Source organism: Colossoma macropomum, unplaced genomic scaffold, assembly GCF_904425465.1.
Source record: "Colossoma macropomum unplaced genomic scaffold, Colossoma_macropomum, whole genome shotgun sequence".
NCBI classification, from domain to species: Eukaryota; Metazoa; Chordata; class Actinopteri; order Characiformes; family Serrasalmidae; genus Colossoma; species Colossoma macropomum.
The window spans coordinates 38,282,720-38,309,485 of NW_023494795.1; the positions used below are offsets into that span (position 1 = coordinate 38,282,720).

Below are 26,766 nucleotides of genomic sequence, written 5' to 3' on the forward strand. Positions count from 1 at the left end.
GAGTGCAATACTGTAGGCCTATATAGTTATATATATATATATATATATATATATATATATATATATATATATAGTTGTTTATCAGGTTAATAAATGTTTATTTGCTCAGAAAATTTATTAATGCCCCTAAGTGGTGATTTTATGTCTGTCGGTGAGTTTGTTTGATCATTTTCAAACCTCCCCTCATGGCAGCCCAGTATTATTCATAGTTATCGTCTAATTGCTGGTCTGGCTAATACATGCGTCATTAAATTAAATCAGGTGTGCTGGTGGTGCAGTTTGACTCCATGTGGTGGCTGGGGGCGTCGAGGAGAAGACCAGAACCAAACCTCTGCACACTTTACAATATATCACTGTTCTGTTTTTGTGTTAATGTCTGAAGATTTTCTGTTTTGTGTTGTTTCCACAAGAAAAAAACACAGTTGCCCAAATGAATGATAGAATAGTTCGGTGCTTAGGTGGGAGGCAAGAGGAGTGCTGGACTGAGTTGTTGATTGATGCTAACCATTTGCAAACTTAATCATAATTAATAGAATTTCCATTGTCACAGTTCACACCCATACCGTTATAACATTATTATAATAGTTGTAAATACATTAATAGATACAGTTACAGAACATGGATTTCTTATTTTCAGTAAAGTTATTGGTATGTTATAAGGTTTGGCTCCAGACTTCTCACTGCAGTCATTGCATGGATTTGAATTCCATCAGAAGTACCTGATTTAATTTAATGAAGGATTGATTAGCTGAAGCCAGCATTGGATAGTAACTGTAAATACTGGACTTTCTATAGAAGTAGTCAAGCTAACAGTCATCAAATCACAATGTGTAGTTTATTTTTTATATTTATTTAAATGTTAGTGTTGTTTGGAAGCAATTCATTCTTCCTGACCAGATAAATAGCTTTACATATCATTTCGTTCTCAGACTGACTTGTGCTCAGTACTGTATAATCCCTCCCTCTTCCTTCAGCAGCTTGTACATTTGAAACAACTGTGGATGGAAAACAGTCCAATATTAGCTGTGGTTCGGCAGGCCCTGTGATTATTTTTAGCTGACAGTGGCTACAAGTACAGCACACAGTTTCAGTTTTTCTTCATGAAATGTTACATTATTGTGCAATGTGATGAAGTTAAGCTAAGTGGCTCTGAATAATTGGGCCATTTGTAGAGCCCTTTAAAGGTTTCCAGTTCTGCTCCTGCAGTGCCCCGCCCTAGTGCTGCTCTGTATTCATCTGTAACAGTGTAGGTGACATAAAAATATGGGTTTCAGTTTTAGCAGTATTAATAAAATTAGTTTTTGTAACTCCAACACTTTTATTCCCTCCGTTTACAGTACTGGGTAAGGTTTCCTTTGGTGTAAAGAAGAAAAAAAGATTAAAAACTTTAAAACAAAAAAATTAAAACAAACCACAGCTGGCAGTGTACTTTAAATGATGGAAGAACTAAATGAAAGTGACCCACTGTGAAACACACTGTAGTTAATATGCTTAAAAAGAGCTTAGTGTATGTTTCAGCACCACTAGAAGATCGCTTTCTATGGGACCAATCACATGGTGAAAGACATGGTGATTAGAACCAGTCAAAGGCAGGATGAGGTCTCAGAACAAATGACTTGGTGATTAAGACCAATCACAGTCAGGGGGAGGTCTCAGAATGAATAACCTGGTGATGAGGACCAATCACAGTCAGGAGGAGGTCTCAGAACCAATGACTTGGCGATTGGGACCAATCACGGTCAGGAGGAGGTCTCAGAATGAATGATGTGGTGATTAGGACCAATCACAGTCAGGAGGAGGTCTCAGAATGAATGATGTGGTGATTAGGACCAATCACGGTCAGGTGGAGATCTCAGAAGGTCAGGAGGAGGTCAGAATGAGTGACTCTGTGATTAGGACCAATCACAGTCAGGAGGAGATCTCAGAACAAATGACGTGGTGATTAGGACCAATCACAGTCAGGAGGAGGTCTCAGAACAAATTAATTACTGATTAGGACCAATCACAGTCAGGAGGAGGTCTCAGAACAAATAACTTGGTGATTAAGACCAATCACAGTCAGGGGGAGGTCTCAGAATGAAGGACTTGGCGATTAGGACCAGTCACAGTCAGGAGGAGGTCTCAAAGTAAATGACTTGGTGATTAAGACCAATCACAGTCAGGAGGAGGTGTCAGAATGAATGATGTGGTGATTAGGACCAATCACAGTCAGGAGGAGGTCTCAGAACAAATGACTTGGTGATCAGGACCAATCACAGTCAGGAGGAGGTCTCAGAATGAATGACATGGTCATTAGGACCAGTCACAGTCAGGAGGCAGTCTCAGAACGAATGACTTGGCGATTGGGACCAATCACAGTCAGGAGGAGGTCTCGGAATGAACAACTTGGTGATTAGGACCAATCACAGTCAGGAGGCGGTCTCAGAACGAATGACTTGGCGATTGGGACCAATCACAGTCAGGAGGAGGTCTCAGAACGAATGACTCTGTGATTAGGACCAATCACAGTCAGGAGGAGGTCTCAGAACGAATGACTCTGTGATTAGGACCAATCACGGTCAGGAGGAGATCAGAATGAGTGACTCTGTGATTAGGACCAATCACAGTCAGGATGAGATCTCAGAACGAATGAATTAGTGATGAGGACCAATCACAGTCAGGAGGAGGTCTCAGAACGAATGAATTAGTGATTAGGACCAATCACAGTCAGGAGGAGGTCTCAGAACAAATGACTTGGTGATCAGAACCAATCACAGTCAGAAGGAGGTCTGAGAACGAATGACGTGGTGATTAGGACCAATCACAGTCAGGAGGAGGTCTCAGAACGAATGACATGGTGATTAGGACCAATCACAGGTGGAGGTCTAGAACATACAGTGTGGGGGGCGGGGTTGGGAACCGTCTTCATATGTTCATCCTTTTTTTTTGTAGAACTTGTGTTTAACTTCTCACAAACATCAAGGGAATTCTTTCAAAGCTCTAACTCCAGTTTTCGTGGTTGTTTGCTGGCGTGTGAGATCAGAAACCCTGTCATTAAGCGGGCGGTGCTCTGGGAGAAAATGACTTGCTGTCATGGTCTTAAAGACTGTCTCAAAGTCAAGGATTCAGCTGAGGTAGCCTTGGCTGTTGCATCACTGAAGACTGTCCCGTTTTGTGGGATCTGCCAGTGCAGCTGATAAACACAGCTGACAATTCTGACAATTTGAAGGTGTCTCTACCTTGACACCAACAACTGAGAGTGGCTGGGATGCTCCAGCACCAGAGTTTGTAATTAGGTGTTGTGAAATGTACGTTTGAATGTTTTAAAATGTCGGATTAAAATGTGTCAAATTGCTTGTGTAGCGTACAAAGGCCATCTAAAATCAGTACTGAAGAGAAGCTTTTATAGGCACATGCCTGGTGATGGCTGACCAAATTACCAAGGTAACAGCCCCCAGTGATGGTAAAAAAACGTATTTACTGATGGTTTAGAAAGAGTCATCCATGTATCAGTTTGTTCATGCAAAACATAGGAAGGCTCTAGAATACTCACACCTAAACATAACTGAACTTTTAACATGTTAGGTGGTGCATAATCCTACATTAATACCATATTAATTGTACCTAGCAAAGATGACATTGTTATACAGATGATGCTGTTGTGCTGCACTGGTTAAACATGCTTGTAGGGGCCGCTTCCAATGTTATGGTAATGAGCGTCAGGTTTCAGACAAAAGGGCTTCGGGTTGACGTCACGCACTGCACCCTAGGATCGTTACGCCATATTGGCAGGGTTTGTTCTTTGTTTACGTGCTGCAAATACTGTTTATTTTTCCAAGCTTGACATTGCAACAGTAGCAGAACCCTTTTTGGGGCTATTTTCGAAAAGGTTCTATATAGAACCATATACAGTACATTCTACATCAATCTGAAGAACTGATTTGAACATTTCACCATGCAGAGGGACATTTAATCATGACAGTGGTTCTTTAGGTGTTCATGGGTCTATATAGAACCAAGGTTTTTAAATGCTAATAGTCTGACACCTTGCTTACTTCACTTTGTACATTTTAGCTGGAAAACAGCGAGTTTGTGAAGAGTTCATTAGCTGATATTAAATGTGATAAACTTATTAAAATATCTTGAAAGTTTTATTCTGCTAATGCTGCACGGTATGAGCTTGAGTTTGATGTTTATCAGCACTGTCACTGCAATGCTCCCTATGTGCTACTTAACCAGAGCTGCATCTGAATGAATGCTTCTTTCTCATCTGCTTTTTTTGATTTTGCTCTGATCTTTGACCCAATAGCCACATGCTAGTCAGTTCTGTTTAGAGAGTCTGTAGGCTACACATAGACAAATTCAAGGAAGATTCATTGAGCTATTCAGAATTAGCCTGGACTGACTGTCTAACCCTGCCAAATGGCCGATCCCCCATAAGACACTGTCATAACATTACATTCTGAAGCCCCATACCAGTCCTAGCAAGGCCTCTCTTACACTCTTCTTTAGTAAAGAAAATGGTTCTATATAGAGCCATGAACACTCAAAGAATATGATTAAAGGGTTCTTTGCATGGTGAAAGGGTTCTTCAGATCGGAGAATTTGCTGAAGATGGTTCCATATTGAACCCTTTTTAACAAAAAGTTTTATTTAGCACCATAAAGGGTTCCACTATTGTTACATGCCAAAGAACCCTTTTTGGTACTATTTAGAACTCTTTTTGCATGAGTAAAGGGTTCTTTGCATGGTAGAAGTGTTCTTCAGATTGCAGATTCCAGAGTGTTGTATATGGTTCTAGATAGAACCTTTTTGAAAAGGGTTCTATGTCGCACCAAAAAGCATTCTTCTATTGTTATGATTTCAGGCATGTAACAATAGAAGAACCTCTTCAAAAAGGTTACAGCACATTCTCCATCGACCCTTTTATGATGCAGACAACCCTTTAATCATGCGAAGGGTTCTTTGAGTGTTCATGGTTTTGTAAAGAACCCTTGAAGAACCATCTTTTTAAGTGTGTACCTGAGCTGCAGCCATCACTTTGCAACACAACTGTTGCTTTGTCTCCACCCACTTGTTATCTCTCTCACCTGTGTCTAGTTGGTAGCTACTCCCAGTAAAAAATGGCTGAATTTGAAATAGCCTACTACATACTGCTCACGTACTGATTGTGCCCAAAAGTAGCAGGTAGTATGCAGTATGTGACCAATGTGAATTTCCCAAGTACGCCAAAGATCCCCAATGACGTACTACTTTGGCCAAATATTCCAGTGTGCAGCCAGATCTATCTGTGATATACTGCATCCCTAAATGTAACTTGGTTATTTCAGGATGATGTAACCACTGACCTGGATATTTTAATAGCTCTGGATTCAGCCTTTCTTTACATTAAAATAGCAAAATGAAAGAAATTTGTCCAAATGCTGCTGCACTCAGTGTCACACTGAAGCCACACCAGCTCTCTCTGCTGGTCTTGAGGTGGGTTTGCTATAGATTTGGATCTATTTAAAAGTGAACTTACTGCATATATAATGTGGTTAAAACAGTAACTTAGTAAAGTTGGTCTCAGCCAAACAATCCATACAGCATCAGCGTTTCAGGCTCCCATGTGGAATCTGTCAAACTAGCTCATATTACCAACTGTGCGTGTAATGAAAAAGAAATCACAAATGGTGGAAAACAGGTGTGTTTGGAAACCACACTGACAAACCCAAAGCTGACATTTTTAAAGATTTTTGCGGCTTTTAAGACTGGTAGAGAACATGTCCTCTGTTATTGTGTGGGGGGTTCTTTTAAAACTCCCACACACATCTCTTGACCAAAATATAAACATACACACTTAAATTTGCCTAGCAACAGTTTCTGGTGGTGCACGATGCTCTCCACATATGATGTCGTCGACAGCACAAAGCAGTTTTCTTCTTAGCACCTGAAAGCATCCTTAGTCTGTTGCTTTTCTTGTGTTTGTTTTGTTTCTTGTGTGTTTTTGGTCTGGCCGTCTCTTTAGTTTGGCTTTGTGGATGGGCCTGTTTGTCATGTTTCTGCCGACCCATGTTCCCAGAAGTGTTTTCGGGACTCATAAACTACAATCGCACATGCGTAAACACTCAGAAGAAACAGTACAAACGCTGTCATTGTGGTGGTATCCTCAGAGGAATGTCTTCATTTAGTTTACCTGTCCTGTCTTATGTTTCAGGGGCTTGACACTTTTTAACTTAAAAACGTTATAAAACGGTACAGTTATGCCATGTGCAAGTAAATGTAGTGTACGTACGTTCTTGTTTAAAATGTCTTTAATTTTCTTTCACCTGAGATGAAACATGTATGTGCTTTTATGTGCAAAAAACAGTTACAATTCATCTCAACATGACCATTTTCAAGCCTCTGTTTATCCCTTACAATTAAATAGGCTTTTTTAGTTATTGTGCCTTTAAGACTGACATATGCGATTGATCCTCTCTGGGCTACATGCCCAGTATTTTTTAGATTCTCCACATCCTATGAATTATTGAAACCTGTGAACAAGCATATTAGACACATTTTATACACATTATGTTGGAAACATTGGCCCGTATTCACACAGCATTTCAGATTAGGAGTGCTGATCTAGTAACTGCTCTTGTCAGTAAGATCATCATAAATAAGACATGGATCTGGTACTAAATCAGCATGAATATGGAGCACTGATTCCAAACTTTTGAACTTTATATTCTACTGTGATGGATTGGTGACCTGCCTTCCGCCCATTTAGCGCTGGGATAGCCTCCAGCACCCCCGTGATCCAGGAGAATAAGTGGCTTAAATGATTGTATTCTAGTGGCTTGATGAGTTATATTCTCAGTTGACTGTTTTCACTTTGGAGTCTTTTGTATTTGTTTTCATGTCAAGTGGTGGCAGACAAATGGAAACATGTTCTCCATTGGGCAATCCAGGCTGAAACACACCTTATAACTTCAGTGTGTCCACATTCAGTGTGGATGTATGTAAATGTGTGGTTTTTTGTGATATCACAAAAACAAATCCAAAACAAAGTTTTACAGCTCATTTTCCATAAATGGACTGTAGGGATTTTGGAGTGAAGGGCACTTTGACAGACTTTACAAAACTCAGTTTTCCGTGAAATGGGCCTTAAGAATCATCTTGTTCTTAAAGGGTACATTGTTTGTACCTAAGAGGACTAAAATTCACCCTTTCTGAGAGTGTACACTCTCTACCTCCTTACACTTACATTGGAAGTGGGTAAATTTCAAAACAGTTAAGTAAAAACATCACTTAAAACCAACTTGAAGTAAGAGTCCCTAAACATGTCAGTGAGGACAAGTAAAATAGTTTTGTGTTATCACTTCCCTTTAATTGTGTCAAGCTGGAAAAAAATAATTGAGGCTAAAACATAGAAGTTCCTTTCTAACACAGCAGGAATGTGCCTAAAAAAGACAGATCCCCAAGAATAAAGTGCAGAAGTAAGGAGACTAAAGGGACTTGCAGACTTTTTCCACACAACACCAGAAGCCACCCTATGAGACACTGGTTAACTTATGCAATTCATGATTGTAGGAGTTTTGTTTTTGTAGAGACTGAGGCAAACAATACGGATACATTGAGTCATCATATGGCCTCTGCCAACCTCATGTTATTCATCTGAGGAATTGCTGTGGTTCTCTGAAGCAGTTGTTGGCACGAACACCTGGTTTCTAGTGAACCACTTGGGTCATCATTACAGCAGCCAGCGCAGTCTAGCCTGGTGTTCTGGGACACATGTGGCACATAAACAGTGAAGGTGTTGCCCATATGCTGCTCAGAGTTTCCTAAAGGCTTCCTAGAATTGCCCAACACTTTTCCTGGACATCTGCAGTCCGTGTTTAGCTGTTCCCAGGGCGTGGCTAGGATCTAAAGACAAAGGGCTAAGCCCAGACCTCTTCTATAGGGGGCCTGTGGGGATTATTTATTGTGGAAGAGGTTTTGTGTGGAGGAGATTATCTATATATATATTTGATTTTTCTTTAATATATGTATTTGTTCCGGTCCTAAAATCTGACTGGCTGAGCCGCGTTTGGAGCTGTTGTAAAATCCCCAATATATGCACAGCTATGGCCTCCAACAGCTACTGAAATGTGTATAACTGCACCACATCACAAAAAACCCTTGTGCTGTCCGTTTTTGTTTAAAAACTGGGCTGGTTAGCTAGCCAACAGCCTAAACAACTCCATCATTAATATCACAGGCTTGAATTACAGTACTTACGGTATGATTTACTGCAAACTGACAAAATAATAGTCTAAAAAATGTCACTTGAATGGATTACGCGCTTCAGATGTCTGTGTTTTAGTCAGAAGTAGCGTCAAACCCAGGCTGAATCCCAATCGGCTCTGTACTCCCTAAATAGTGTGCTAGTTATGAAAGATTAGAAATTCTAGTCTCTACAGCCAAATAGTGCATCATTTATCGAGTATGGATAGATCCCAAATGACTATTTCTTAGCTATATTTTGCACTGTTGGGCTTTAAATTTCTTTCGTAGTGCACTATGTAGGGAACAGGGAGCCATTTGAGAGTCAGCCCCAGTGTGAGAACAGGGGCACCACTGGACTGGTGCTAAATAAGGCTCGGTGGTAATTTAGTGACCAAAAAGTAAAGCAAAGGTTTTAATCAGTGCTGTGTTATCATTTGTTCATTGTTCCTTGATAAAATACACAATATTTCAGGAAAGAATTAATGCTTTAATATATGTAAAATGATTGACAGCGGCATCTCCCAGGCAACATAAACAGTCCAGCTCCAGTGGCAGTGGTGAGTGATGCCAGCAATCGGTGTGTTTCGGCCCTGCACGTTTGAACCCCCCCCTGCAGGAAAATAGACCACCTTGCTGTTTTCGACACAGCAGTGCTGCTGGAGTGTTTAAGCACCTTTAAACGCTGTGTCCACTCACTGTCCATGACACCTTGTATGTGAACCCAGCCATTTTTCAAGTGAGAACAAATATCAGAACATGTGAACGACAGGTGTTTCTTGTTGCCCATATGTGCTCTGTTAGATTAACAGTTTAAAGAGTTAGCCCCTTAAATGGCCAGGGGCCACCCAAAGTTTTATTACACACTTGTATAACCTAAGAATAGCTCAGCCAGTTTACACTGATGTCCCTGTAGTCACCGAATAATAAACGTTAGTGTGTAATAAGTCACTCTGAAGTCACACTGAACAACAACGCCCATGCTGGTACTGTAGCAGATGTGCTAGATTTTGACTGGTAAACTCAGCAGGACAGTAAATCTCCCAGAGCACACGTGTGTTTTGGCACACGTGCTTAGATCAGCTGGACTGTAAGCATTGTTTTGGTTCTGCTTATCAAAGAGAATAGTGAGGTTTGAAGCTTTGAAAGCCCTTTTGTTAAACTTTGAAGGGCAATGCTTTGAAGTATTAACCTTCAGAAGTGATAACCTACAGTGATGCTGTTTTGCTGTACATTATTATTTAAATGCAGTTACGTAACTAATGATGCAGTGTTACAGTTACGCAGTGACTTGATTCACATTTCATATTTCATTTTTCTTACTGTATATTCAATAATAACTTATGCAGTAGGGATTTAGATATTATAAATAACACGCCAAAGGGTATTTGTAGATGCGTTATTCAATATTTCAAATATTTTCAAAGAAGCAAGAAACTGATATCATTTAAATGTGATAAACAATATCGGTAAAAATCTGGTTAGAGAAATGTTGTGTCAGGTTTTAGCCTAAATTTTGATCACCACAGTTGAAAGGAGTCATTCCCGATATTAATTTTATCACTGCTTAATTTTTTATTGCCAAACAGCTTTTTCAGTCGTTTAAGAAGCTTCTACAGCTTAGAACACTGAAAAGAAGTCCATGAAAGAAACAGGAAATGTGCTGGTAAAAATTCTGGTATATTTTCTGTAAAATTAACAGACAATTCCATGACTCATTTAATGGAAAATTCTGTTAAATTACAGTACATATTCTGGACATATTCTACAAATACAATAGAATAATTTGTTCATATATATAAGGAACATTCCATAATTTTACAGTTTTATTAGTAACAAATTCATATAAAAATCAGGGTTGTAAAAACACACTGGAAAAGAATCTAAAAAATATAATCTTATGCTAGAATTTGAATTTGAATTTGATGCCAACAACACCAAAAAAGTTGGGACGGGGGCCTGTTTACTGTGTTTCATCACCTCTTCTTTTAACAAGAATGTGAGCGTTTGGGAACTGAGGAGACACTGCTGTAGTTTTGAAAGTGAAATGTTTTAACATTCTTGTTTGCTGCAGGATTTCAGCTGTTCAACAGTTCGAGGTCTTCTTTTATCGTATTTTTCATTTCATAACCCTCCAAATATGAAATATAGTGTTTAAATGATTTGCACATCATTGCATTTTGTTTTTATTTACATTTTGCACAGCGTCCCAACTCTTTTGGAACTGGGGTTGTAGATTAATTATTTGAGACGTGAAGTTACTCAGGACTAACATAATAGAGTCACTCTATATATTTATCTCCAACGAAATAGGATTTTATTTAAAACACTGACTTCTTTTGAACAGTTTTGAAGGCTCAAGTTTGTTTGCACTTCTGAGCTTTTTCCATCTTTTTGGATCAAACAGTGAGCAAAACCAGACAAATGTAAAAAATAAACGGTTTTACTTTTACTTTTCTTAGAACAAGACTGTTAAGTAATGGAACACTTCAGATTTTGATAAGATGATATTTTTACATTTCTATTTCATTTGGTGTGAAATGGTTGACTGTACGGATTCAGGTCTCTTTGCAGTGGTGGTGATAGGAACCAGGGGTCGCCATGACTACAAGACAAATATGCCATTTTATTAATGATCTAAAAACACCAGTGAACCTACACACGTCTTCTGAGTTTTTATGTAACATTGATGATGGTAAAAGAGTTGCAAATCAGACGAATCTTCCTTCGGGACTGTTTTTTCTTATACTAATGTACCCCTCCACCATGAATTGCTTAAAAAACGGCCAAATCAGGCAGAGTATTCATTTCATGTACTCACTTTCTGTGAGGGAGCTTTAAGCGCCATTACACTCTTCAGACGTCTGGTTCCTATCACCACCACTGTGAACAATTCTGACTCTGTAAGTTTCTCTAGAACAGAGCATTTCACACCAAACCACTCCGAATGATGTTGTTTGCATCTTTACTGTTTAATTAAAAAAATAGAAAATTCAGTGTAAATTTTCTTCAAACAGCAAGAACAATAAGAAAACATAAGGATGTCAGTGAGTAAGGAAGACCCAGCCAACACTGGGCAGACGAACAAGAGCCACTGTGGGTTTTTTTTGTGTGTTTGGGGTCATTGCAATGCATGAAGGTTCACATTAAATCAAGGTGAAGCATATAGAGGCAGCCAAAAACCCCCTATATTGCTAATATTAATCTATTAAATGATATATATGAATCTATCTCCACTCAAAAAATGATTTATGGCCATCATAAACATTAAGCAAATATTTTACATAAAACATAAAAATATACTTTCCTTATTTATATTCATTAGAAGCAACCCAATATGGATAAATCCAAAACTGATTTAATGGAATTGCATAAGACCTTTTAGATTTTTCCACTAAATCTTATTAGGAGGCGGAGAGCTTGTGCAATAGTAACAGGAAACACATCATCGAGCAGGAAAGTGCTTCAGCTGGCATGGAGGACATGAAATCTTTTTGTTTTTACAATCTGCTGCCATCCTTTGCTATACAGTGCAACTGCAATGAAACAGTGACGCACATTAACTTAATTTGTGTGTTTAATGTTTTTGACCATATATTAATGTTTCATTTTACTTATTTTGAGAGATACTGTAGACAACACCAGCAAACTAGCTAGCTAGCATCCTTGCTAGGTCTGTTGTCATGTTAACGGGTACAAAAGGTAGATTAAATAAACGATGGCAGTGATTTATTGTGAAGCAGTATATAAAGATGTATTCCATTAATATTCAAATCAACAGTTCATGGTTTTTGTACCTGTAGGTGACCTTGACATATTAGCATGGCGTGAAGTGACTGATAGCGTTAGCTGGCTAACTGGCATGATGGTTAGCAGGAGAGCTGCACCTCAGTAGGAATGTTGTGAAAAACTCTGACACAGTACTGTGTATTTCATGACATTTCTTATTTCTGTTTGCGCTTTTAGGCTCTGGGGAACCATGAGTTTGATAATGGAGTGGAGGGTCTGATTAAGCCCTTCCTTCAGGAGGTGAACTGCACAGTGCTCAGCGCTAACATAAAGCCTGATAACACTCTCGCACCAACGATAAGTGGATATTACTTGGCCTACAAAATCTTGACTGTCAACTCTGAGAAGGTGGGCATAGTGGGATACACCTCGAAGGAGACGCCCGCCCTGTCTCTCCCAGGTAAGCTTATCTTCACTGAGCATTAATCTGATGATTAATATGTCATCTATTGGTAGGCAACTCAGTGTTTATCTGTTTTTTTTTTTAATTCTCACTTCAAATTGTTGGCAGGGCAGCCAAATATTCCTATAAATTCTCCTTTGGGATATCAAGATCACATTCATAGTGCTTTTTTTATGGTACTGATTTATAAGTCCTGGAGTTTGCCAAGTTCGCACTGTAACACCTTATCAAAGTCACCTTTCAGCCTTTTGCCATAAAACTATTAGAAACTTCTACCCTAAGTTTCGAAAATCATTTCATTCTGAGCTCCTTGTGGCCTTAGGACCACACCTGCTTTTTGAAGACGAGATCACGGCCTTGCAGCGTGAGGTGGACAAACTGACCACTCAAGGTGTTAACAAGATCATCGCTCTGGGCCACTCTGGATTCACTGTGGACAAGGAGATCGCCAAGAAGGTGCGGGGGGTGGACGTGGTCATCGGAGGACACACCAACACGTTCTTGTACACAGGTACATTCAGTTTCAGCAAAAACAATGGAGCTTTGAAAAGGTTTGTTGTAGAGAACTTTACCGACTCTTTACAATGGTGGTGATGGGAGCCAGGGGTCACAATGTCTACAACACAGATATATTTTACAGCCACCAGCCAACCTACATGTCTCTTCTGGGTTTTTTATATGTAATGTAGATCCAAATCCAAAAAATGTGCGTTTTCTCCATGAAAAGAAGGTTGTTAACACTTTCTATGAAGCCCATATTCATTATCTATTGTAAATGTGCTGATAAATATGTGTTGTAAGGCTCTAATGATGAACTATAAACATGTAGTAACACTAGTAGTGTCACTGTTCATTACAATGCCTTTTAAATAGATAATATGAAATAATTTGAAAATTATTTCAATAAAAAATGAGTAAATTGTTTTAAGTAAACTATGATCTGTAATGGGTGAAAAACTTGAATACACTAAATATTGATTAAATTAATGTTAATTTAGTTAAAAGAAAGTTTGGAAAAAATTATATTTATTAACCCCTTAAAATCCAAGGCTTATTACACTCTTAGGCTTATTTGTAACATGAAGTCTTTGTCTTTCTTTGTTTATGTCTGTGTCTGCCTTTGTTTATCGTCCCTCGTGTTCCATGTGCTTTTGTTTACGTAGGCCATGTGCTTTTGTTGTCGTTTTGGTCTGTGTCTCCTCCCTGGTCCTGCTACCTGTCTGTAGGCCAGCCCTCTCATTAGTCCCAGGTGTTTCTTGTTACCCCTCAGTGTATTTCTACCCTTGTGTTTGCTCAGTCCCTTTGTCTTGCATTGTCAGTGTGACCTCTTAGTTTGTTCTTCCCTGTTTTGAGTTTTCTTCAGTCTTGTTTCAGGCTTTGAGCTGTTGAGTTTGTTTTCCTTTGTGTTTAGTTTTGTTGTGCTCTGTTTGCTTTCCCTCTGTTTTGTTTCCTCACGGACTTATCTGCTCTACGCATCTCTGCTACTCAGTTTCTGGACTCTAAATTCAGATTTAAATAAAAGCCTCATCGCCTCAAATGTTACATTATTAGTCAGTAACTACAGGGACTTCAGTGCATATTGGTCAAGCTATTTTTCGGTAATAGAAGTGTGTAATGAAAGTCTGGACCCACCGGCGGGCCCTGGCCATTTAAGGGGTTAACTACTTTCAGATGGTTAAACATTTATCGGGTCAACTTGATCCAGGAACATTATTGCTTACAGTTGAACATAACAGTAGAGGTCCAAACATAACAGTAGAGGTCCACAAGTTAACGTGGCATTGATGAGCCGAAAATACACAAAATATTTACTTTTCTTTTGCAACATTGAAGCGTTTATTGGTGCTGCTGGGCGTGCGGAGGTGTGATGGGTCTGAAGGTGGGGTTTATGCAGACATGTCCCACATATGATTACAGCAAACACAGGTGGGAGTTGACAACGACCACAAGCACAGCCCAAAGTAGACAGGTGTGGGTGGTTATGGTGTGTGGTTGTACCAGCTGATTGCAGAAATGGTGCTAGGTTTTGCAGGTGGGAGTGGGCAAGAATCACACTACATTCCACAGGCATGGTGGACATGATTAGTGGTTGAATCGGGCAGATGCAGGTATTAATATACAAGTCTGTGCAGACCACTACATAACAGCAGTGTTAGGGATAAAAATACATATGTTATCGCAGAGCAGCTGTTACATGTTATATCATCGATGATTAAAATGCAATAAAGCCCTCAAGCTTCTTTCCATTATAGTCCTCACCACATAAAACACAGAGTAGACAGCACAAAAACACTTCACATCAGGCAGACGGCAGGCTGGGTTTTTTGTTAGTTCATTTCTGTTAAGTGCTCTCAGAGAGTGCAAATAAAAACTACTGTCTGCTTGCTGTCATGTTGGCAAATCATCTTTCTGAACCCAGTGTAAACCTAATTGTAGTAAAATTTGTGAAACTACCTCTTGCTTAATGAGTTTGAATATCTCTCAAAATAATTGGCTAGGTACTTTCAAACAGTGTTTTTAACAATTAGTATTTAACAATCATTGTTTAATATAAGTAAGCAGCATCTTCATATAAGTAACTCTACTTTCTACTACCAGTCCATCTTTCTAAAATGAGTCCTAAACCCTTTAGAAATTTGATTTGAGCCTTTTGAGCCATAAACTGTGCACTGAAGTAGCCAAGTAGGTATATCAACATCTAATGTAGTCAACAACTGCATGTCAAATCAAATACAAGTACAATTCAGTCATATTTCAACAACATTTATGGTCAGTTTTCAATTTTAAGAGCACACCATGTAGAATAATCTGCCTCATTTTCTTCTCCAACTGCTGTTTCTCACCTCATCCCTCCCCTGTGTGATTCAGACCGTGGTCTGCCTGTTAGTGACCCCTGGTCTGTAGGTATGCTTACAAAGCATTGTTACCAAGTTACAAAGAGTTACAAGCACATTTATAACTACTTATGCTTCATAGAAACTGTTACCAAAAGTTTTACCCCAAAATCTTATTTTAAAACTGTTGTAAACAATGTATCGTTTCTCAGGTAAGATATTTGTAACCATATCGCTGCTGTCGGAAGAAAACCTTGTATCTCTATTTTTGACATTTTTCAGTTTTTGACATAATTTGAAAATACCTGTTGCCCTTTACATTGTATGTAAACTTCATGATGAATGGACTAAAAGAAACAACCCAAAAGAACTTGGAAAAAGTCTGGTTCCATTGACTTACATTTAAAGTACAGTATGTTTTTTCCTTCTCCTGTAAAGTTACCATTTTGGAGATACGAGGTTTTGTTCCGAGAACAGCGATATAATAACTTTCTGTGAGGCTTTCAGAGGCATTAAACACTTCAGACATCTAGTCCCCATGACCACCACTGTGAACAACTCTGATGAAGCACTTCACATCCAGTCGCTCTGAATGTCTTTGTTTACGACCAGAGAATTGTGCTGAAATGTTGAAAAATCAGTGGCGTTCTCTTTTTAAGTGCTCTTATGAGTTCTTAGCATTCTGTGCTCTTCGAGCTTACGTTTTTACGATCACTTTGAAACATTTTTTAATGCCAAGTTTACATTTACGAAATTCTTCACACTCTTCTCTGCAGAAACATGAAGCTCAGCCCAGCTGTTTATTTATAACCTAATTGGTCACAGCTATAAAAACACTGCAGAGGCATCTCCAAATAAATTCCCTCCATCAAAACATCACCACTAGTGTTCTTACAGTCAGTATACTGTTTCGCTCACAGCACAGTCACTAACAACAGTTGGCACCAAGATAGGTTCACTATTTGATAAATCTATGACTTAATAAAGAGTTATTTACTCTGTAGTTTTGCAGTTAGTTTATTATTCTTTGGATGATTATATAATCAATGCTGTGAAGTGGAACAGGGCGGAAGTTGATTTGTTTTAGAGGTTTCAATTGATTGCAGATACTGATTTTGGTCATCTGAACTAAAATTTTGCTTTGTGTTTCATTGGAAGTATTTATTTGAAGTACTTTGGGGCTGAACTGAAAAAACATTTTTTACAGTGAATGAAAAACTCATGACTAGGTCAAAGGTGGTTCCAAGGTTTTTTATCTAAGGTTTTATATGACACTAGGTTAACCAGTTTTCCAAGGTAGTCACTGATCAGATCAGAGGAACCAAACAGGATGTGCCCTGACTCACTCTCATTAAGCTGTAAAAACGTTTAACCCTCTAGTCTTTGATATCAAGGAGGCAATCATGTAATGTCTTTATTGCCAAGCCACACTTCATACATACAACAATATGGTCAAGAGTTAACATGTGTATAGAGAATAAGAATGAACTTAAAACAGACCCCTGCGGAACCCCACAAGTGACTGGAGAGGTGGGGGAGAACAGGTCTTCAGTATTCACTGGAAAAGTTCTATGTTTAATATAAGACACAAACCAGCTACGTGCTACACCCCACACCAGTCCAGCCATTTGACAAGCAGATGGTGGTCTGCAGTGTCGAAAGCTTTTTGCAAATTGATGCGCCAAACACTGGTCTTAACAGTGTGTTGTGCTGTGTTTTGGAATAAAGAGCTCGGCACTGAAAAGGCTTGTTAGCAATTGAGAAAAACTGTAAATGGCCATGTGGCAAGCCTGGAAAAGACTAAGCAGCAACACTTCCTATTCTGTATTCATCTTGCGTGTAAGGTGTTACACACAATGCCTTGTAATACCAGGCTTACATAATGACTCTTAAATAGTTACCATTACATGCATAACACTTTATAAAGCAAGAGTATAAGCCTTTACAGAGTCAGGTTCCAAAATGCATTATATGCATAATATCTTTCATAAGAACATTGTAGACACTCATGTTGTAATGCACTTTATGCCACTACTTAGAGATTTAAGCTGTCTTTTGAATGTTCACTTCAGTGCATAGAACCTTATAGAACATTATAAGTGCTCTTTACAGGCTTTAAAAGAAGTGAGATAATCATATGCAAAATGCATGTGTGTAGGAAAGTCACTCTACAAGTCCATCAAAGAGTCTGTTTTACACATTGTTATTATTCAGACGTGAAGCAACATGCATGCCTTATAACACCTTATAAATGCATTTATAATGAATTATGAATAAGCATTCATTGGAAGTTTTACCAACGAAGCTTTCAAACAAATACTCAATGCTCAAATTATTCATGCCAGCTTTATAGGTAAGTTATGACAGCCAGAAGCTGAAAAGACCCAAATATTCCTGGTGATAATGGAAGTTTCTTGAGGGAAGATGGTTGATTGTGTCTCGACTGCAGATGCTGCCCTGACTGTTTGTGTTGTAATGCTGGTTATTGTGGTGATGCCACACATTGCTTTAGGGCATAAATAATAAAAACGCAGACATAATTGCTCATAAAACAGTCTCATAAAACCTTTCAGAAGAAGAATAAAAGCTAATTAACAGATACTAAAAAAACTTGCAAGGAATGGTAAGAATCTTCCCCCCAAGCACCATAAATAAAGAGCAGAATTTGAAGTCCTTACAAAAGCATGGTGCTTACTAGGGGTGTGGGAAAAAATCGATTCTTAGATGCATCGCGATGCGGACGTGAACGATTCTGAATCGATTCACAAATGTCAAAAATCGATTTTCAAAATATTTCATTTATAACTTAATGTTGACGGAATGCAAAAGGCAGAACTTGGAAGTGGGTAAGTGCAGCACCTGGACAGTCTGTGGCGGCACATAACAAAAACACTACTGGATGAGCGAGAAATCCGACCGGCTCCCTCTGCATTAAAGCCATGTTAGGTCAGGAGTCACAACACACACGTTTTATAATTGCATCGCAGCCCTCTGAATCATAATCGAAGAAGAGCCATTTTGACCTTTCAACAAAAATCAAACCACCTCGGGAGCCACAGCATTTGATGTCCAGTATGTCTTAGTATGTGATAATGTCCTAGTATAGACTAAACAATATAAACGAGAGCGCAGATTTACTTCGCTCTGCTTTAAGCTTTAGCTTTAGCCGCTTTCCTCCCATCTCTCTCAGGAAAGCTTTCTTCAAAAGTAGAGAGTAGAGCAGTTTATTGTAATATGTCTCAACGTTCGACTGTTTTACGAGGCTGAAGTCATGCGCCACAATGTAAATGCGGCACCATTTAAGGTGGAACGGGACAATTCAAAAGAGAAACTGACTACATCTTCGCAACTTTTTAGTGTTTGACAGTCTCTCGATGCAGATTTAACATACCAGGAAACCAACTGCGCTGCTTATAAATGCGAATAACGCGTCGTTGCTATGCGACCTGCAGTCTGCGGCGTCGTTGTGAAACAGGGCTTTCTCGCTATGTTGCACACGACCCGTCTCGAAGATATTTTACTGACACAGCGACCCCCCCTCCCATCTTTACAACGAGACCAAAACCGAAGTGATAAAATCACTAAAGAAAACGGACGGCTGTAACGCGCTGCGTGGTCATTCACTGTCACTGGATCTTATTTCACCGTAACTGCGCATTTTATCGCAGATGAGTGGCAGCAGCGTCTCATGAACTCCAATCAAGAGCAGTGAATGAGAGCCTTCTAGTTCACTTGCCACACCACTTCCATTTGATTTATTAATAAAAGACATTGGAAGTAAATTCATTATGGATCATTACAAATACTTTGCTTTAACATTACCAAGTCCTCAGACAGTAAGAAAATAGAAATGCTGTATAGAAAAATAAGATGCATCGAGATGCATCGATAATCGTTTTATAATCGCATCGCAGCCCTCAAAAAATCAAATCGTGAGGTGCCTAAAGATTCCCACCCCTAGTGCTTACAGTCCTCTGAAAAAGACACATCCAGAATCAAAACTACTTATCAGTACAAATGTGAAAAGTCACTTTTTAACACTGTAATATTTGCTGTGTAGATTTCTCTGTTGCTCCAACAGGACTCATCGTCCATTCCACCCTAATGTCCACTTTTGTTTTCATTTCTCAGAGCAGAGAAGCAGTGGCACATTCTAGCAATGCACTGCAGATCCTGTGATGTTCTTAGAATGTAGAATTCCTTAGTTCAGATGCCGGCCTCTGATAACAAAACCACAAGCTTATGACACCATATGATTATGCCTGGAACACATGACCGTTACTGAAGGAAGTCACGTGGTTACAGTCATATGCAAAAGCTTGGGACTTTTCAAATGTTTTGTTGATTAAAAATAAGTAAACACATTTTATATTTTATTATTATAGTTTTGTTTTTTCCAATATGTTAAGAGTTAAGATGTATATGGAGAATAAGACTGGGCCTAAAATGGACACCTGAGGAACCCCGCAACTGACTGGAGAGATGAGGAGAACAGATCCTCAAAATTCACTGGAAAAGTTCTGTTTAATTAAGACACAAACCAGCTACGTGCTACACCCCACACCAGTCCAGCCATTTGACAAGCAGATGATGGTCTGCAGTGTCGAAAGCTTTTTGCAAACTGACGCGCCAAATTTATGTTAAATTTAATATAGTTGTATGCAAAAGGGAGTTTGCCTGTTCTCCCCGTGTCTGTGTGGGTTTCCTCCGGGTACTCCGGTTTCCTCCCACAGTCCAAAAACATGCAGTCAGGCCAATTGGACGTGCTAAATTGCCCCTAGGTGTGAGTGAGTGTGTGAATGTGTATGTCTGTCTGTCTGCCCTGTGAAGGACTGGCGACCTGTCCAGGGTGTATCCTGCCTTCCGCCCAATGACAGCTGGGATAGGCTCCAGCATCCCACCGCGACCGAGAAGGATAAGCGGTTTAGATGATGTATGTATGTATGCAAAAGTTTGAACAACACAACACAACACAGTGCACAATTTCTGTTTATTTTTTGAGATTAATGTATTGTAAACAAACAAAGCATAACATATAAAATGTGCCATAATCTTTGCACAGGCCATATTTCTCCTTGTTAAATTCAGCAAATAAACAGTAATTGTGCATTGAAATGTGCATACGTGCACTTAGCAAATCAACAAAACATTGGGCGCCCAAACTTTTGCACATGATTCAATAGAAATTGTGCTCTGAAATTTGTAGAAAATGGCACATTTAAAGGGCCCCTACTGTGGAAAACTCACTGTTTAAATTCACTGTTTCTTTGAAAAAACAACTCATTTATGTATATCGAGCTATAGCACTTCAGAAAAGGGTCTTCCCCAAACTGTTCCCACAAAGTTGGAAGCATACAATTGTCCAAAATGTCTTGGTCTGCTGAAGCATTAGGATTTCGGAGTTTGCAAGTTTGTGTGCCGCTTTGTGTTGTTGTTGCTTCTAGCTGCTTCCATTTCTCAATAATAGCACTTACAGTTGACAGGGGCAGATCTAGCAGGACAGAAATTTCACAAGCTGACTTGTGGCAGAGGGGTCATCCTATGACAGTGCCTCATCAGTTTGACCCATTCTAGTGCCAGTGTTTGTCTATCAAGACTGCAAAGCTATGTGCTTAATTTTATATACCTGTTAGCAATGAGTGTGGCTGAAACACTTGAACCCCAGTTGTGCCAAAAGTGTCCCAATGCTTTTGTCCATATAGTGTATCATTCTTAAGGGCACAGTAACAAAACAGCCTGTTTAATTCTACAGGAATAAAGAGATGTTGGAACATAGTCATATAAAATTAATTGGAACATAAAACCAGATACATAATAAGTGGATCTCAAAATGTTTTCTTAGAAAATCAATAAAGTATTTCATTTGACCAGGGTTGTCCATACTTTTGCACGTCTGTATTTCAAGATACTTGCTGTGGACCTCACCTTGATATTTAACATTATTTTTAGTATTGGACTTTAACTGACCTGTCAAAAAACAGGTTTCAGGCTTTAAAATGAGGAGACCCAGTCCATCACCCCACCCAAAAAAATACTGCAGTAAAAATATGTAGATTTCACAACAGCATAAACCTCTAAAGAGCTCTGACAGGAACCTGAGCTGTTTTCTTTAAGGTGGGCCACTTCCCCTCTCCCTGCCATGCAGTGGGTCTGTATTTTTCCACCTGTCTTGAGAAAAGCTTCTTCAGCAGAGGCCTTCGAGCAGGAGCTGCTTTACTGAAAAGAAAACAGTATTGCACCACTGTCAGTACCCTGGTTCATTTCAGGAGCATGCTCCATAGGAACTACAAACATAGTTATCTAGAGTGGCTCCAAAAAGTATTTGGTCATTTTAACCATTGGTAAACTTTGATGAAGTTTAACAACATGATGTTTGCGTCAGAGAAAAACACAATCAAACCGATGCCAGACTGTCTGTGTGAGGAAGTTCTGGAGAAGAACTCTAACCAGACTGAACCAGTCAGTGAGCTTGTGTTCATTGATGGAATCATGAAGTGTATAAAGGTGTTTTGGATCTGCAAATCTGAAGAAGCTGCTCAAACGATAAGAATGTGAAACCCAACAGCTGTCTTTTGGAATAATACTTATACTGCCAAAAAGAAGATAACAGTGTTGAAATTGTCTGTTTTCAGATAAATGCCACTTGGAGTAAAGTTTTAGGGACTGATGTATCTGCATTTGTAATTGGGTTTACCTGGATTGTAAAAATCAGTAAGTGCAACCAACTTCTAAGACTTTGGACATGTAGAGGAAATATCCCTGTAGCTAACTTGTACTCAGTGGCCACAATGTACCTCTGAGTGTTCTCTCACTATGTATAAATTAGAGTAAACTATCAAGTTATTATTTAGAAAAGATCTGCTCTTCATACCAAGATAGACACTCGATGAACATGAAGCCGAGTGTTGATAAATATACATGGATCGTTATCAAACAGCAATTTTATGCTAGTAAAATTTTCTCCCATATTTTTTTCTGGTTTACGTCTTAAACTAATACACCTAATTCAGCTGGGAAGATGATCATTAAAGCTCTTTACCAAGTCTTTCCTGAGCTGAACTAATTTAGTTCAGGGGAAATATTATCTACTCCAGTACATTCAGTTCAGTACAGTAGGAAATACATAGTATCCTATTAATCAGTGTCTTAGCAGATGTTCCTGGCAGAAAGGATGGGAGGAACCCACTGTGGGGTTGTGCCGTTTGCGTTTCTGGATTTTGCATTACAGAATTCTCTGAAAGCCATGATTTAAACGGTAATCTGCTTCTAAGAGGTCAGCAGCGGCATAAACACAGACTGCTGGCTCCCAGGCAAGGCCATAAAAGTTATTGTTGATTATGATCCCTTGGCATGATTTGTGTTCCCAGAGTCCTTCAGAGCCAGGGGTGATATATTTTCCACTACACACTGTAAGGCCCAATCCCATTTCACCCCTTGCCCCTACCACTTAGCCCTTAGCCTTCTGGTTTGCGCATTCACTGATTTTTGTTGAGATAGGGTGAAGTGTTAGGGCTATATGGCCCTCTAAACTAAGGCTTTTCAGAGGCTCACTCCATGTGGAGTGTTATGAGAAAAAAACGACAAGATGGCTACACAAGTGACCAAAAAAAACAAGAAATTTAAAGATTTTCTCTCTTAAAGAATCCATTGTATTATCTTAGTTTAATGTTGTTTCAATGGATTTATGGTCCTTTTCTTCATAACAAGCATAAAAAATCGCTAGTAGTATGCTGATATCTCACTAGCTATCTAGCTAATTTCCCGTTCCACCTTAAATGGTGCAGCAATTACATTCTGGCGCCTCAGGCAAAATTCAAACAAGAAGGCAAATGGTGAATATCTGACTTCAGCTTCAAATCACAGAGGAATTAGGGGTGGGCAATAAATAATTGTCCCCCTGTCTTTGAAGGCATATGATTCCCTAAATGTAACTAAAGCCCAGCAGTGAGGAGCTGAACTTTACCCTCCTCTGGTGTCACTGCAGACTGGCAGGGTCGCCTACAGAGCAGCGCTAGTAGCTGTTAATGAAGTACTGTTCTTTTTTATTTGAGGGTCCCATTTCATATGGGAAAATTTCAACCACTACCCCTTGTAACTCAGTTCTAAGGGGCAAGGTGACACAGGGTAGGGGTAAAAAAAAGAAACGGGATTGGGCCTAAGTGTATGCAGTATATGTCCAAAAGTATCCAGACACCCCTTTCTAATTGGTAAATATATAGAGATGCACCCCTATAATCTCCATATAACAGCATTTCCAACAGAATGGGAAGCTCTGGATTAGTGGCACATGAATCTAAGGTCACTATACACAGTGCCAGACATCAGCTAGGGGGAATAAAGTCCCTTAGCATTGGGCTGTTGAGCAGTGGAGCTCCATCCAATACTTTTGAGATGAGTTGGAGCAGTCCAGAGCTAATCATCTAACATCAGTACCTGTATAACTAATGGCAATAGTGGCTGAATGCAATCAAATCTTCACAGTAATGTTTCAACATCTAGTGTAAAGCCTTTTAGGAAGAGTAGGAGCTGTTACTGCAGCAAAGAGAGGGCAAACTCCTTATTAATACCCTTAAATTCAGAAGAAATGCCGAATAAGCAGGTGTCTGTATAATGTTTGGACATCTAATGAGTCGTGATAAACCAGAAAAATAATGAAAACAATAATAAAATATAATTCTTTTATGGCCAATTCTGATTTCTTTACAAGGGTGATTTTTTGGCTGATCTTCCTTTTTAAAATCTCTCAAAGTCTCCCAGGCAGTATTTGAGGCCATTGTCTCCTATGTGTGCTGATAATACGATAATTTTATGAATTAGCGACAGCTAGGGGGCGCAATCAGATGATGGTAGCTTGCGCACACAAACCTATATCATAGTGCATCCCTAAGTCATAAATGTGATGAACTTACAATTAATGCAGAACTGAATCGATATATGCAGCATCGTCTCAAGTTGGGTAGTACGTGGCAGCTTAGTTTTGTATTGTCATGAAAGCTTGAACCTATCAGGGTCCAATATACTAAAACATGCTAATGAAAGGATGTGACTGGAGCCAAAGGGTGCTGATGTCTAACAAGCATCAGCTGGCCCTCCTTAAGGGCAGCATGAGCATCTGAGCTGAGAGGGAAAGAGAGAATTTGTTGACCCCAGTTGCCTCCGGCTTCACATTCCACAGCAACACCACTGGGGTCAAACATGGTCCAGGGGCTGCGCTGCTAGACGTGAGGCCTGTCCGGGCGGTCGTGTCAGAGGGGTTGATTGTGGGAATCATACCGGCTGTCAGTGGCCCATGGGGCTCAGACACTGGCCTCATGCCACTCCTCACCAGCGTCGGGCACTGCTCTGATAGCAGGTGGCATGCTACTCCAGTAGCTTAGCCTGCAACAGTGTTGCCATAGCACAGGTTGATTCCGGCTCACTGAAGCCTCACTGACGCAGGTTTGGCCTCTAAAAATTCGAATTTGAGCTGGTAAACCTGTGTTTTTGTGTTGTGATGCTGTTAGCTTAAGCTACTTTTAATTTACGTCCTTGTTAGCACCAGAGGCTAGTGTTAGCTTAGTGATAAGGCTAAACCAGCAGCAGTTCTGGCTTACCAACACTGCACTGAAGCAAGTTCATTTATAATTCAACATTAGTGTTTTAGGGGTAAAGTTTGGATATTTTCCATATATTTATTGTCTGCTTTATGTGTTATCTTATATTTGTGTGTCTACAGGGACACCTCCATCCACAGAGGTGCCAGCTGGACCCTATCCGTTTATGGTAAAATCAGAGGATGGACGTCAGGTCCCAGTGGTGCAGGCCTATGCCTTTGGGAAATACCTCGGCTACCTCAAAGTGACCTTCGATTCGTCTGGAAACCTGATAAAGGCTGCAGGAAATCCAATTCTTCTTGATAGCTCAGTAATAGAGGGTAAGTGCTGCAGGAAGAACTCTTATCAGACTTGTGTGGCCTTTCATGAACTCAAGCATGCTTTACATCAGAAAAAAAGGAAGACGTAGAAAAAGAGTAATGCACAGTAAAGAGTAGTGCTCACTGACCTACCAGCAAACAAGTATCAACTGCATCTTCAAACTGTTTCAGAATAAGAATATTCTAGATCAGTCTAGATTATAGAGACATTTTAAAACAGGGGGGGATGCTGGAGCCTACCCCGGCAGTCATTGGGCAGTAGGCAGGATATACCCTGGACAGGTCGCCAGTCCATCGCAGGGCAATTCTAGAACACTGAAGGGAGAAAAACAGCATAGTGTGAATGATGGAGAACATTCTACAACAGCAGAATAGGAGTGCTAAATGTGTGAAAGGGTAGAACATTCTAGAATAGTTTGACTGGTAGAATATTCTTTGTTGAGAGTTTTCTGTCTAGAACACTGAGAATGGGAAGAGAACATTCAAGCACAGTTGGAATGGGAAGATCTTTCTAGAACAATGTGAACGGGGTGAACATTCTAGAACAATGTGAATGATGGAACAGTGCAAATGGGGGAGAACATGCATAGTGTGAAAGGAGAGAACATTCTAGATTAGTGTGAGTGGGAAGAGAACATTCTAGGACAGTGTGAATGGGGAGATCATTCTAGGACAGTGTGCAGTGTACACGTTTACAGTGGTGGTGATAGGAACCAGATGTCTGAAGATTTAAATGCCTCTAAAAGCTCCTTCTAAGAACATATCTAAGAATATGCTGCCTGATGTTCGAGACATTTATATTTTCTTAGCACTGAGTAAGTTTTAGTCTCATTTGTTAAAAATATATTCATGGAGAGGTACCTGCAAGGCATTATAAGGCAAAATGGTCCCTTAAGAAAACTTAATTTTTCAGATTTATGACTATTTTACCATCAACATTCCATATAAAACTCGTGTGGGTTCACTGGTGGTTTTGGATAGTAAATAAAATGACTGTATTTGTGTTGTAGACATTATGACCCCTGGTTCCTATCACTGCCACTGTAAAGAAATCAGTCTAAGTTTCTCTACAGTGAACACTCACTCTAACTCCTTATTTATGATTGAATTATGCAGAATTATTTACGATTTAAAGGAGGAAACAGAAAAGCAGTCATGCTTGTTGCTTCAGAGTTTTAGCTGTTGAACATAATCTGCTTAGACAATGATTGACTCGGTCATGGATGATCGACTGTAACTCGTGATGATAAATCACTGCAAATTCTAGGACAGTGCGAATGATGGAACAGTGCAAATGGGGGAGAGCATGCATAGTGTGAAAGGGGAGACCATTCTAGAACAGTGTGAGTGGGAAGAGAACATTCTAGGACAGTGTGAATGGGGAGAACATTCTAGGACAGTGTGAATGGGGAGAACATTCTAGGACAGTGTGAATGGGGAGAACATTCTAGAACGGTGCGAATGGGAAGAACATTCTAGGACAGTGTAAATGGGAAGAGAACATCTAGAACATTGTAAAGGGGAGAACATTCTAGAATAGTGTGCAAGTCATGGGAACAGTGCAATGGGGGAGAGCATGCATAGTGTGAATGGGGTGAACATTCTAGAACAATGTGAATGGG

The 26,766-nt window shown here is 39.6% G+C and overlaps 1 protein-coding gene across 1 annotated transcript in view; it reads left to right on the top strand.

The window, feature by feature from the left end:
* nt5e (5'-nucleotidase, ecto (CD73)) overlaps nt 1-26,766 on the top strand; it is a 43,607-nt gene that overhangs the window by 2,676 nt on the left and 14,165 nt on the right. The window contains exons 2-4 of the mRNA XM_036582366.1: nt 12,172-12,394; nt 12,720-12,908; nt 24,947-25,144. Coding sequence (XP_036438259.1) covers nt 12,172-12,394; nt 12,720-12,908; nt 24,947-25,144 — 610 coding nt within the window. The remainder of the gene's footprint in view (nt 1-12,171; nt 12,395-12,719; nt 12,909-24,946; nt 25,145-26,766) is intronic.